The sequence below is a fragment of the Salminus brasiliensis genome, chromosome 20 (genome assembly GCF_030463535.1).
Source record: "Salminus brasiliensis chromosome 20, fSalBra1.hap2, whole genome shotgun sequence".
Lineage (NCBI taxonomy): Eukaryota > Metazoa > Chordata > Actinopteri > Characiformes > Bryconidae > Salminus > Salminus brasiliensis.
Genome location: NC_132897.1, coordinates 9,788,211 through 9,800,890, shown reverse-complemented (window position 1 = coordinate 9,800,890; position 12,680 = coordinate 9,788,211). Strand labels below are relative to the sequence as shown.

General features: G+C 45.1%; 1 protein-coding gene across 2 annotated transcripts in view; it reads left to right on the top strand.

The window, feature by feature from the left end:
- The window catches only part of arb2a (ARB2 cotranscriptional regulator A), a 232,725-nt gene that overhangs the window by 21,544 nt on the left and 198,501 nt on the right, over nt 1–12,680 (top strand). For both annotated transcript variants that reach the window (XM_072664476.1, XM_072664477.1), the window contains exons 5-6: nt 8,038–8,103; nt 10,069–10,260. In XM_072664476.1, the coding sequence (XP_072520577.1) occupies nt 8,038–8,103; nt 10,069–10,260 (258 nt within the window). The remainder of the gene's footprint in view (nt 1–8,037; nt 8,104–10,068; nt 10,261–12,680) is intronic.

Below are 12,680 nucleotides of genomic sequence, written 5' to 3'. Positions count from 1 at the left end.
TTTCTTCCCACTAACAGGCTGACAGCGGCACGAAAGGAAATGAGCAGGGGTAGTCAAAATAAGCTTACAACAACACTCTTATTTTAATTCCTCTCTGTTATGCAAGCTGCTCTCTCTCCCTCTCTCTTACTCTCTCTCTCTCTCTGTGTCTCTCTCAGGATACTTCTACTGTAATGTTCAGGCTATGCGTCATTCTCACAATTGACTCTCACAATAAAACTGGTGGGGTGGTTTCTGGGGGGCATGTGGTGGCTTTGTCCGCTCTTAAGAGCCGTCTGTCCTCCCAGAGAACCACAGAAGCGTTCACTGTAAACCGGTCGGAAACCGACTGCCTCAAACCATTTCAGTTTAATAACGCTAATCCTTTACACCCTGAACTGAGTACAAACGCTGCACTTGTTAAGAGTTATATGTAGCTTAGTAAATTAGGCATGGTAGTAGTTCCTCTCTTCAGGACTGGAAACTGGATTTGCAAACCTCTGTTTAAGTAATGTTGATGTAAACAGAGGTCTGCAAATCCAGTTTCCAGTCCTGGACTTTCATAGGTAATACTTTCATAGGTGTGACCCTATGTGGCCAGTCAGTCACATTAAGTGATCACTTAACTTCCCAGCATAAAACCCAGGACTGGAAGACAACTACAGAGGTGTTCTGCACTCTCAGTGTGTAAAATCATACAAAATAAAATAATATAATATGCCACTTTTTACCTTTATGCGTTTGGGTAATGGAAGAACTAAGAGAAATGGAAGCCAGGTAACAGAAACCAGCAAAACTACAAGCTTTATTTATTTATTTATTTGTTTGTTTATTTATTTAATTTTGTAAGCAATTTAAAAAAAAGGTCAAATGTGTCAAAAGATGAGTGCCAGAGTACAGGAATACCCCTTGAACAGGGTGCCAGTCCATCATTGAATGGTATACCACACACCCCCATTTACTCATACTTAGAGGCAATTAGCCAATTCATCTACCCGGTATGTTTTTGGGAGGTGGAAGGAAACCCAGAGGACCTAAAAGAAACCCATGTGAGCATGGGGAGAGACTGGAGCGAGGATTAAACCCACAACCCCGGGTTCCTTAAAACCTTTCTATCAGCCAGGACCCAGTAGAGCAGTGGCTCCAACCCTTCTTCTGGAGAGCTACCTCCCTGCAGGAGGAATTTGAAGTCCTGGGCAAGGAAGGGCATCGGAGCCCAGAATCCAGCTCAGTTTACTAATTTCTCTGCTCCAAGGCTGTGTTCAGACTGCCAGCCCAAATCTGATTTTCTAGATTGTATCCAGATTTTTGGTAATCTAGGCCGCAAAAAGCCACATGAAATCAGATTTTTTGCTAATCGGCTCCAAACCACATTTGAAGGTGGTTTGAAATGCGATTACAATTGGATTTGTACAGATGTGTCTCAGTCTGGACGCCCTGGTAAGGCCTATTTCCTATTTCCTTAAACAGTGTTAAAAGAATACACACAATCGCATTATCCATGTACGCCCCAGTACACTGGACAAGAGACCGGCCAACAGCTCCTTCATTTCTGAATCATGTACAAAAATACAGTTTCCCAGGAATTCTTCCCAGGAAGGTCTTGCCATGAAAGCTTAACTATGATTTTGACTCCTGTAATGCATACACACTGAACCCCAACCACTTCCACCTTACAGTGAACAGCCTCCTCTCTCCCTCTCTGTAGCTATCATACATCTCTCTCTCCCCCCCGATCTCTGTTCTAATCAGCTTCAAAGTCAGGTTCCTTCCCTCTCTCCTGGTTAAGTAGCTTCTAAAGACTGGCCTAGGATCAGTTGCACTATCCACAGAGGCCAGAGACAAACACCTCTAGTGCTATTGATCAGCCCCTCGCTAACTAGCTTCTGGAGTTATCGCCAGTCAAGGTTAATGCGGAACTGCAGCGATAAGCACCTGTCCTCATTTTTCAAGCCCCTCAGGAACTGCGCCTGGCCGGGGGTCAAAGTTTCACATGACAACCTCGTCCCTCCTCTTCCATCCGGGGGAAAAAAACGTAACTTCTTATCGCCCGAGGACTGAGGTCAGCTGGACGAGGGGGATTTTGTAGCATTACACAGACGTTGTGGGAGGTCTCGCTCTCTTTCTTTCATTTATCCTACTTTTCCTTTACTCTATCATTTCCCTTCCCCCTTCATCTAACTTTGCCCCCAAGCCCCCCTCTCCCCCGCCCCCTTGTTTGAAGAGGATTTTCCTGCATTGGAGTTTACAAACAGATCAACTTCCAAAGACTCAGTTCTGTTCATTAAGACCCCTTTAGCTATTTATGTGCGTGTCTGCATTTGGGTCTTATCGCTCACCCGCTCATTTGAGATGTTCTGGTCAAGGCCATCTCCCCTCAATGTTCCTCCGTGCCTCCCTCCCACTGTCCTCCTCTCAGCTGTGGTGCAGTGCGTGAGCTGGCAGTGGACTGTGCCTGTGTGTGTGTGTGTGTGTATGTTTTTATGGGATTAATGTTGACCCCGCGCTCTCAGACGAGCTGTCTCCTCGCCGCTCTCCTGCAGATCCCCCCACTAAGACTCTTCCTTCCTCCTCATGATCCTCCAGAGCACGGATCCACGTCAGCAGCCCCACAAACCAGACCCCAACATTACCCCCCCCACACACCCAGAGGCCTAGCCACGCACCCTGGAGCTGACCCTGTGTGGTCTTCTCCAGCTTCCTCCGACTGGCCCGCGGTGCGGCTGGCCTGAGAACACACTGACGTGTTTGTGTCTTTCTCATGAGGGACTTTTTCAGCAGCGGATGTTGGAGTTAGTTTTACCGTGGCTTACAGAGCCTCCACGTGCTATTTATACAGCGGGGCACAACCGCAACCTTCTCCTCGTCTAAGCCATTCAATTACCCTCAATTGAAATTGTCTGTAATAGCCTGTAATCAGGTAGTTCTATCTAATAGATTTTGAGATAGTGGTCTGCTGCAAGGTGGTACTTGCCAGGCATTTATGAAGCAGCAATACTGCAGTTTATAAGCCTCTTGTGCACACTTTCTTGTATACTGTAAAATACTGTACATGCACAGTACTGTCTTTCTTATTAGAAAAAATAGACTAAATCTTTCTACTCATAGGTTGCCATTGTAAAATTGTGCACCTGAGGCCATCAGTAAGATGTTTCTCTAGAGCAGTGGTTCTACACCACCTTCAGCTCAAGAAATTAATTAGCTGACTAGCTGGATCAGGCATGTTTTTAGAGCAGGGTAAACACTAAGACGTTCAGGACGTAGGGTCCACAAGGACCAGGGTTAGGAACCACTGCTCTAGGGTGGTGTCAAGCGCTAGCTGAAGCTAGAAAGCTGGTAGTGCGTTTCTTTGTGTGAACGTTACTAAACGTTCTGGCTACTGTAACTGTCTAAACTGACTCAGCCACCGCAGCCATGCTGTAAGGACACTACGTGAAGAAATAAAAAGCAATGGGCCCCAAATTTCAATGCCACGATTGCAAGAGGCAGGACCAGGGCTGCCTCTTTAAACTGTTAGGCTACTAAGAAGGAGTCTCCATAGGACAGTCCTACCGAGCACCCCTTCCATCTTGGCTGCAGCCTAGGCTTTGGAACACAGCTTTTAAAAAAGTAAAGGTGCTGGAAAATGCTCAAAGTGCTTTGAGCGACGCCACAGAACAGGGTTCTTCCGGTTCTTCTGGTGCTTGAGGGCCTGATTCCTGCCCAAGCACGCCTGATTCAACTCACCTGTTCATTGCCAGGTTAAATAGGTCTGTTAGAGCAAAGCGTGCTGGACTCTGCCCCTCGTTGCCCACCCGAGCCATAGAAGAACCATTTTTGACATGCTTCTTTATGGAACCAGGTTTCTCTAAGGCTCGATCGATGTTCATTCATGATGATAAACTGAGCCAGGCTGAAACTGGCCTGCTTATGTTGCTGAATTGTCAATGGAAAGGTTTCCAGGCCCCTACAGTCAAAGGACAAGTAGTTGGATGCCGAGCCTGCTCTTAGAGGATACCTCTGAACACCACTCATCTCCAGCAGGCCTGTGATCACCATCCACATCACGTAAAGAGGGGGAGGCGAGAAGCACTTAGCATTCTTACCTGCAGGGCTTTCATTATCAAACTAATAAGACAATATTAATTACGCGACTCTGCGGCGCTCTAATTATGCTGACAGGCGGCCGTGATTGTGTCAAGCGTGAGAGAACGCGCTCCTCTGTGTCTATAGAAGGGCAGCGAAGGCGGTCACTCGCACTATATGATTATGTCGAATGAAAACAATGGCACTTCTTCGTCTGTCACTCACCACATGTACCTGTGGGATTCCCCCGCTAAATCTTCCTGTGTGGCTTATTTTTCGTTTGCAGAACAGGCGTATTAAGTGTGTGGCGTACAGGACGTACACGTGTATGTTACAGAACGTCATTATTAGTATTGTTTAATTCAATCCACTCTTGCTCATCAGTATTAATCCTCTGTTCATTTCAGTATGTGAAGTACACTCTTTTGACAAAAGTTTTGGGACACCTGCTCATTCAGTGTTTCTGCAGAGTTTATCCTGCTTTAGGTAGAGTACGTGTCTCTACTGTCCAGTGAGTAAAGCTTTCTACTAGATTTTGGAGCATTGCTGTGAGGATTTGATTGCATTCAGAGCATTAGTGGGGGCAGGATGTTGGATGATCACCACCTCACCTAATCCTCAACTCCTCCCAAAAGTATTGGATGGAGAACCACTATGATTCTAAAGAACCCCGTTCCACTGCTCCACATCTCAATGCTGCAGCAATACATCTTTATCAGCAGTGGGTGCGACTTAAAGTAGCTGAATGCATTCCTTAATTAGAAGGGGTGTCCACAAACATTTAGACAGTCTCCCACTGAAACAGTACATGTTTACTAAAATAAGTATGGAGGCAGTAGAACCTTTAATAATGGCAGAATTGTATCCTCCAAATGATGCACCGATCAGCCTTAACAAAATTAGGCCCAAAGTAGCCTAGATCTTTATGCCTGCCCAGTTTCCTGCTTTTAACACACCACCTTCAAGAACTGACGGTACACATGCTGCCTAATGTATCAACCCCTTGACAGATGCCACTGTAGATGAAGATAATCAGTGTTTTTCACCTCTCCTGTCAGTGGAGCTAATGTGATGGCTGATCAGTGGACATACTAACCAGTGATGGGTCAATGAAAATTCTCTTACTTTTGAGTTTAAATGTTATGAAGTTTAGTGGTCGGGTGGATGCTGGCCACATCTTGGCCCGAGGGTCCTGTTGATCTTTGAGCTTCCAGATGTCCATCTGGAGCTTCACCTGCTTCCAATAAGCAGTCGTTCGCCCTGTAGTTTAGGCCTTGCTCAGAACCGCCAGTTGCTTTGCCTCAAAAAGTACTGCAATATCTGCAACCATCCATAACCTGACGTCCAAATCTTTGCGCTCTGGTCCTGGGCGCCTGTTCAGAACCGCCTGTGTTCTCCGTCTTTTGCAGCCATAATCACACGGTGCCACCTGTGATAGCGGAGCAATAACGGCACACAAATGAAATTTCCTGCGAGGCTTATTGATATCATTAAACACAAGCATATTGCACTTCACAATCATTTTAGTCTTCATCAGAGAGCCTGACATTTAGTGAATTAGGTGCCGTTGAGCAGCCTACGTCTTTACAACGTTTCAGCCGTAGCCCCCTCCGACGGATTCGGCGGGGAGATCTGTCATCTCATTTGGGCCGGCTGACCGCTGATGGCTGCTAATATCCCATTGCATTAGCTCGTTTGGGCCTTAATGTGCTTTTGGTGTTTGTAATCAAATAAGCAATAGCTTATGTCTTATGGCTTTAAATGAGTACGTTACCATGATTGTGTTATTATTCTTTCATAACTTTCTTTTTTTTTTCCCACCTTGCCTCACAAGGAGACTTCGAGGAACATTTCTTTCTAGCGAAACGTGTCAATGCAAACCTAATGATCAGAAACCTATCGTTCTGAAGTTCTAATTTCTTTGTTTTCAGCAGTTCTGTTCACATGACTGTTGTTGATCAATGAACAGTGTAGAAAGTACTCTGGCAGTTCGGGAATGCTTTTAACTGGTATGTCTTTTATAGACATGTATGTTCACTACTGTGCAAACTCAGAATGAAAAAAAACGTCCTTATCTGAGGGAGAAAGTGTTTATTTGCTGAGTAAAACACTAATATTAGAATAAATCCCAACAACATTCATATAGAAAGTAGTACTTTGCTCTCGGCATGGTAGTCTAGTATCATTATAGTCTAGTTATCATCCAACACCTGGTTTAGTAAATCACTGCTGTTTACTAATGTAAAATCTGGTGAACTGGTAATTGAATTGCATCCAGGACAAGCCTGGAACCAATCTTTGTTCTTTAAACTATCTCACAAGATCTTTCTTCAGCGTGAGAAATGATATAGACCATATGGACAAAAGTATTGAGACACCTGCACATTAACCCTACAGGAGACTTAATGACATCCCCATTCTAAATCCATAGGCATTAATATGGAGTTGGTCCTCTTTTGCAGAGTATACGCCTTAGCACTCAGAATCTCTCACTGTACAATAATACCACTCACTGAAGAAATTTTACCAAGAGGCTTCCTATTACGGTGCCACGCTGGAATTCAGTGAGCTCTTTAAAACCACCCATGGTTTTAGACTGCATGGTTAGGTGACAATGGGACTACATGAGACATATCAGTGATTAAGAGGTGTCCCAATACTTTTGTCCAGATAGCGTATGTTTACTTGCATCTGTTCTAAAGGAGTGTTTATATGCAAAAACACTCCTCTTACTAAGATAAATGCTTTTACATGATGCGCCTAGGTGCCTAAACCCGCTGCGCAGTGCTGTAGATGCACTGGCTTTGTCATGGTGGCCGGAACAAAGGCCTGGATAATGTGTGCGTGATCGATTTCTGGTGACTCAGCTCAAGACTTAAGCTCTGAGACTTAATCCAGACTTTTATTCCCCGGTGTCCTGGTCACAACGGAAACTGAAGACCTCACACAAACAATGAAGACCATCACGGCACCACGGCAGCTGACCGTCCAGCTTTCAGACCGCATCAACAGAACCCACCCACCCCCCTCCTCCACCCACCCATCTAAACTCTCTCTGCTGGGGTGAGCTGCAAAGCTTTCTGAACATCACAGGATGAGTGTGGCTTGGACGATAAGCTCAAGCTCTCCCCAGAGGTCATCCCGCTGACCCTTGCCAAGCCAAGTGCTTGCCGCCCACAAGGCGCTCCTTTCTCGCCGCCTCTCTCCACCCCGTAACGCCTTGTGTTTCCAGCTGCAAGCCGATTGGTGGAGAAAGGAAAACAAAAAAACAAACAACTACTACAAGAAAGAAAGCGCCGAAAGTTGTTGATGTCGTTGAACCATGAAACTTTTGGCCTTGGGTTGAAATTACACTGCATACGAGTTCCTTAGTCGTGTAGCTTGGGGGATAAACATACCTTACATCAACTCGCTGCTTGTAGTCGAGATTTTTTTATTTTTTATTTTTTTTCCTCTCTCCCTGCTTTGGGCTGACAGCCGCTGTACTCTCTGCTCCCTCTGCTCCGAACAAGAGCAATCCAGGCAGTCCCAATTATCTCCCTTGCTGGAGGTGTCTAGAGGCCAAATGTATGTGCTCTGTACATATGCAAAGAAGCACTTTTGCTTTACTTACACCACATCTAAATGGAATACCGCCGCCACTGTTAGTGTGTGTATAGAAGTACTTCGTGTGTGTTGCGTCAGGACACGCTAATGCGGCGCACACCCTAAACCCGTTTGACACAATGATACATGTGTTTATAGAGCAAATTGCACCATTAAATGGCCTGAACTATCTCCCATCTCTCTCTAGCCAGCTCAATTTACGCATACCACCGAGAGAGAGGAACGGCATATATTTGCCTTAGCTCGGAGTTTGTTATGCCTACTGCCGACGGTAAGTACAGGTCATTTTTTAATTATGCTGTGAATACAAATAAAAGACGTCTCTCTGTTCCTTCTCTCTCTCTCTCTCTCTCTCTCCTCTCTGTTCTCGTCTCTCTGATTCTGCAGATCATCACGCAATATGTTTACGATCGCTTGGAGAAAGACTGCAAGCTGAGGAAAGAGATGCTCCCAGTAAGTGCAGTTGAAAGAGAGTGTGGGGGGGGAGGGGGATAAAGAGCCTCTCGTACTTTTTGATTTATGCCGCCGGAGATTAAACAGGGTGTTAACGAGAAATTGGATGTAAAAAGGTTTGCCTCAGAGTTAAGTTACGGTAGCGCGAATTCTCAGGAAGCGCGATTCCGAATAAGCTTCCATATCACTCGCGCTCTGTTCAAATAGCTCGGCTGCGCTGAATAATTTCTGACTTTGCATTTCATGGCGGGAGCAGCCAGCCCTTAATCTGCTTTGTATTTGAATGTGCTTAAAAAAGACTTCATTTAGTCGGCTTCGTTCGCCGCATCCTGGTGTGTGTCCGCATAAACAAAAGGATGGGGACTCCGAACTTTTATCCTGTATAGGCCAAGCACTATATTACACCACTGGTGTTTGTAGTTTTTAAGTGCAGATTAATTCACGTCCTTTTAAAGGAGCAGTATATCGCTCGGCGTGAATCACGGAGAAGAACCAGAAGCTTTTATGGGCCTTAGACATCTTTAACTGTGTGTAAAATTGACCTCATTGTTTTCTCATAGAACCTGCTAGGTTCACGTCAGCGAGGAACGTTGATGGGTGCACCCACCTGTGTCAGACTGCGCTTGGCCGTAGGTCCGCTCATGTTTAAGGCCTATTTATCAGTGTCCTTGCGGAAGAGAGAGGCCTAAAAGATGAAGTCCTGAAGTCCTGAACGAAGTTAAACGAAGACGTAGCAGACACAGACGGGCCTCGCCAACATCTCAGAGTTGTCTGCACAGATCCACATTGGGGGTGAACGCAATATATATAGAGGCAGGAAGGATCCGTGGCAGTGTAATAAAGTCATCACGGACAGACAGCTGTTGACTTTCTTCAGGAGCTGTCTGTCTCTCGGCATAGCACTGTTAATAATGAATGATTCTAGGCTGTGAGTCATTCCGCTCTTTGTGTATCTAGTGCCCTGCACCACTTTAATGAAAGGAAAATAAATATAGTTGTTGACACACATCAAGGGATTGAGGAGCTTCACAGGCTCTCAAAACCTAAAACACAGTTTATAATAGGAATGAGGCTTCTCTAGATAAAGGAGCTTTAGTAATGAAGGTATGCACTGTATATATGTAGCTTGTGTGTGTATGTATATATGTGTATATATATATATATATATATATATATTATGTTTAATGACTAATGTTACCATACGCTAGAAGACTCCGTTATTGCTTTTAAAAGACACTGTCACCCATTTAAAGGCAGAAAATGAGGCTCACCTATTGGTCACCTATTGGCTATTTCGATTTTATCGGAATGCCAGGGCAAAGAAAAAACAGCTTTCAAAAACAGTGAAATTGCTTGAAAAGTTGTTTGGTGGAAAACTGGAAGACTATAGCTAGGCAAAATGACCTCAAATCAGCTGATATGCTCGGCATGAGGAAAGCGTCGAGTCCCCTCACCGTCTCACCAACAGACACCTGTGCTGGCCAACATCACTTAAGGGTGATAGCATGGCCAATTGTGCTTTCTCGGATTCCAGCTGCTGATGAAAAACTCAGCATTTACATTAATATTTATGGCATTTAACTGACGCTCTTATCCAGAGCAACTTACAAGGTTACTCGTATTACAGAATTGGGCCAATGTAATATTAGAAGTCTTGCCCAAGGTTTTGGTGTAGCGCAGCATAGTCACCCAGACCGGGAATCGAACCCCAGTCTCCCACGTAGTGTGGTAGCTCACTGACAGGTAGTGATGTTATCTGTTGCGCCACACCAACCACTTTTCCACAGCATACTTTTTTGTGTTTTGCTGTGCCTCCTGCATGCGTTACACAGGTGCAGCCCATGGCCTAAACCATGTGGATCGTTTCCTGTAGTGAGAATGTTCTACACTTATCCTAGTATAGTAGAAATTCTACATTTATTCTTATCTCTGCCTAAAACTAACGGCAGTACCTGAATGTTACAGGTGGATGCAGAGGAAGATGAACCAAAGAGTTTTATCTACCTGAGCGAGGATGCGCTGACAAACCCAGACAAGCTGCTGGTCCTGATCCAGGGCAGCGGGGTGGTTCGTGCAGGACAGTGGGCCAGACGCCTCATCATCAATGAAGACCTGGACAGTGGCACGCAGATCCCCTTCATCAATAGAGCCATTAAGGTAAGGCCCGCCTGAATGAGTCGAGCCAAGAACGTGCTCCTATCACTAATAAGTCAACAGAGCCGAGCCTGAGACAAGACCAAGCACAGAGGCACAGAAGAGCTAAGCAGATAACCTGGAAGGCAGGGCTACAAAGAAGGCACAAGTGGGAACACTAAAGACGGGGGTGGGGCTTGGGCGGAGTTAAGGGCCAAAATAAACAGAGCTACAGCGCACACGACAGACCAAAGCAAAGCATCAATTCCAACTTGACCAGAGTGACTATTTTATCACTGATACTGCTTTTAGTGGGCTAAAATGGCCATAACATGAGCCAATATGACAGTAATATATATGCATTACTGGGGTATGATTTAATGGGATTCAAGCTCTACACCATACCAGTAGTCCTTAAACCAGCCTGCCTACTAGAAGCACCGACTTCTGTAATATCATTTTACTGTAAGTTGTTCTGGATACGTTGTATGTTGTAAATATAAATGGACATGGACACTTTTTAGAATTACTTCCTGTTGTCACAGGCAGTGGATCTGGGTTTATTCAGCTAAAATACATACTTTTAATAAGCCTTTATTTGATGCAAAGTACACAATATGGACAAAAGTATTGAGACACATTGAAAGCTGTTTTTTTTATTATAAGGTGAAAATAATACATAGTATTGCTTTAACACCGAGTTTAGAGGTTTCCCAGATTGATTATCCTTTTACTGTTCTGGCCAAATTACCTCCGAAATTGGCACCATTTAGCCCATGCGTGCTGTCTAGAGATTAATGGTCATTTAAGTGAGAAAGTGAAATCTCCTGAGTTCCGCAGCTCTGTTTAATTGAGAAGCGAACGTCTCATGAGGTGCAAAGACACTGATGCGATAGTCGCACTCGCAGGAGATGTGTGTGTATGTGTGTGTGTGTGGTGCTTGTGTGTACGGTGTTCCTACGAATAAATGTTTATTCAGATGTATCATGTTCGGTATAGTTCTGGCCCTGTTGATCATGTTCTTCCTAGCGTAGCTGGTGTTAACACTGATGCCGTATTTGCAAAACTGCTATTGCGAATTGTTTGTGATATGGTGAGGCTGCAGGAGCCGTGTGATTTCTCAATGTCTCTCGCTCACACACTTTCTCTCTCTCTTTCCATCCCATCTCCTCTCTCCGCTGCACTGCCTCCCGTACAGTAGTTATTTATTTACCCAGCAAAAACAGGCCGTTTGTAGTTATGTGTGTACTGTAAACTGTAATTTAGATTTTCATTTCTTTTCTCCGTCGGAGAGCGTCTCCCCCAGCCGAGTTATTTCCGTACACTGCGGCTAGTCGTTTGTCACGCCGCCCACCGCTACCTGTGTAATTTCATCGGCCTCTGCGTTCAAATTGACTTAGGGGAGATCTCCCTCTCTCTTCCATCTAAATGTCATAAAACACACGGGCGCGCACACGCACACCCGCGTCCATGTCTGCCGGCAAAGTCACTCTCCAAGCAAGACGGGGAACCGTCGGATCGAGATGATGAGTGTGTGTATGAGTGTGTGTACGCGTGTGTGTGTGTGTTACCATAAAGTGGCTTATTGCGTTTGCCATAGAGGTGCGTAGTGGGGACGCACAGTGACAGCTGGCTGCTGCTGACCATTCATCACGCTAAATAAGCGCCATGGCTTCTGGGCTCTGACATCATCATAATAGCATTTACAGGAAGAGGAATCCCACTGGCTGGAATGCCTGCATCCGTCCTGCTGAGAGCATCAGTACGTCAGTCTGTGCTTTGTGACAGGCCAGTTTCATGATTTCCTGGGTGATAAACAATGCCGTCCGAGGCCCTGTGTGGGTGAAAGCTACCTGATGCGACGCAGGCTCTGCCTCATCTTATCCGCTTTCCTAATAGGACTGGAAAGTGGTAACTGATTATAGATCAAGTGACTGCCCTCATCACTTCTATTAAGCACTGGTAGATTAAAACACTGCCCACCAAAAGTTTGGGGACACCTTGCCTTCTGTTGATTTTACAAAAAGCACTAATTGCTATTAGTAAACTTATTCATGAAAATCAATTAATAAAAGTATTTCTTATACTTTGGATATTCACTATATGGGCGAAAGTATTGGGACACTTGTTAATTTATTGTTTCTTCTGAATTTAGGGGTATTTAGGGATATCCTGCTTTTGTTGGAGTCGCTACTGTCCAGAGAAGGCCTTTCACTAGATTTTGGAGCATAGCCATGAGGATTTGATTGCATTGAGTGACGAGCGAGTGAGGTCAAAATATTGGATGATCACCACCCCACTTCATCCCCAACTCCCCAACTCATCCCAAACAAATCGACTCGAGCACCACCATCATTCCAGAGAACACAGTTCCACTGCTCCACAGCTCAATGCTGCGGGTTTACACCCCTCTACGGGTACACCCCTTTAGGCATGGTGCCAAT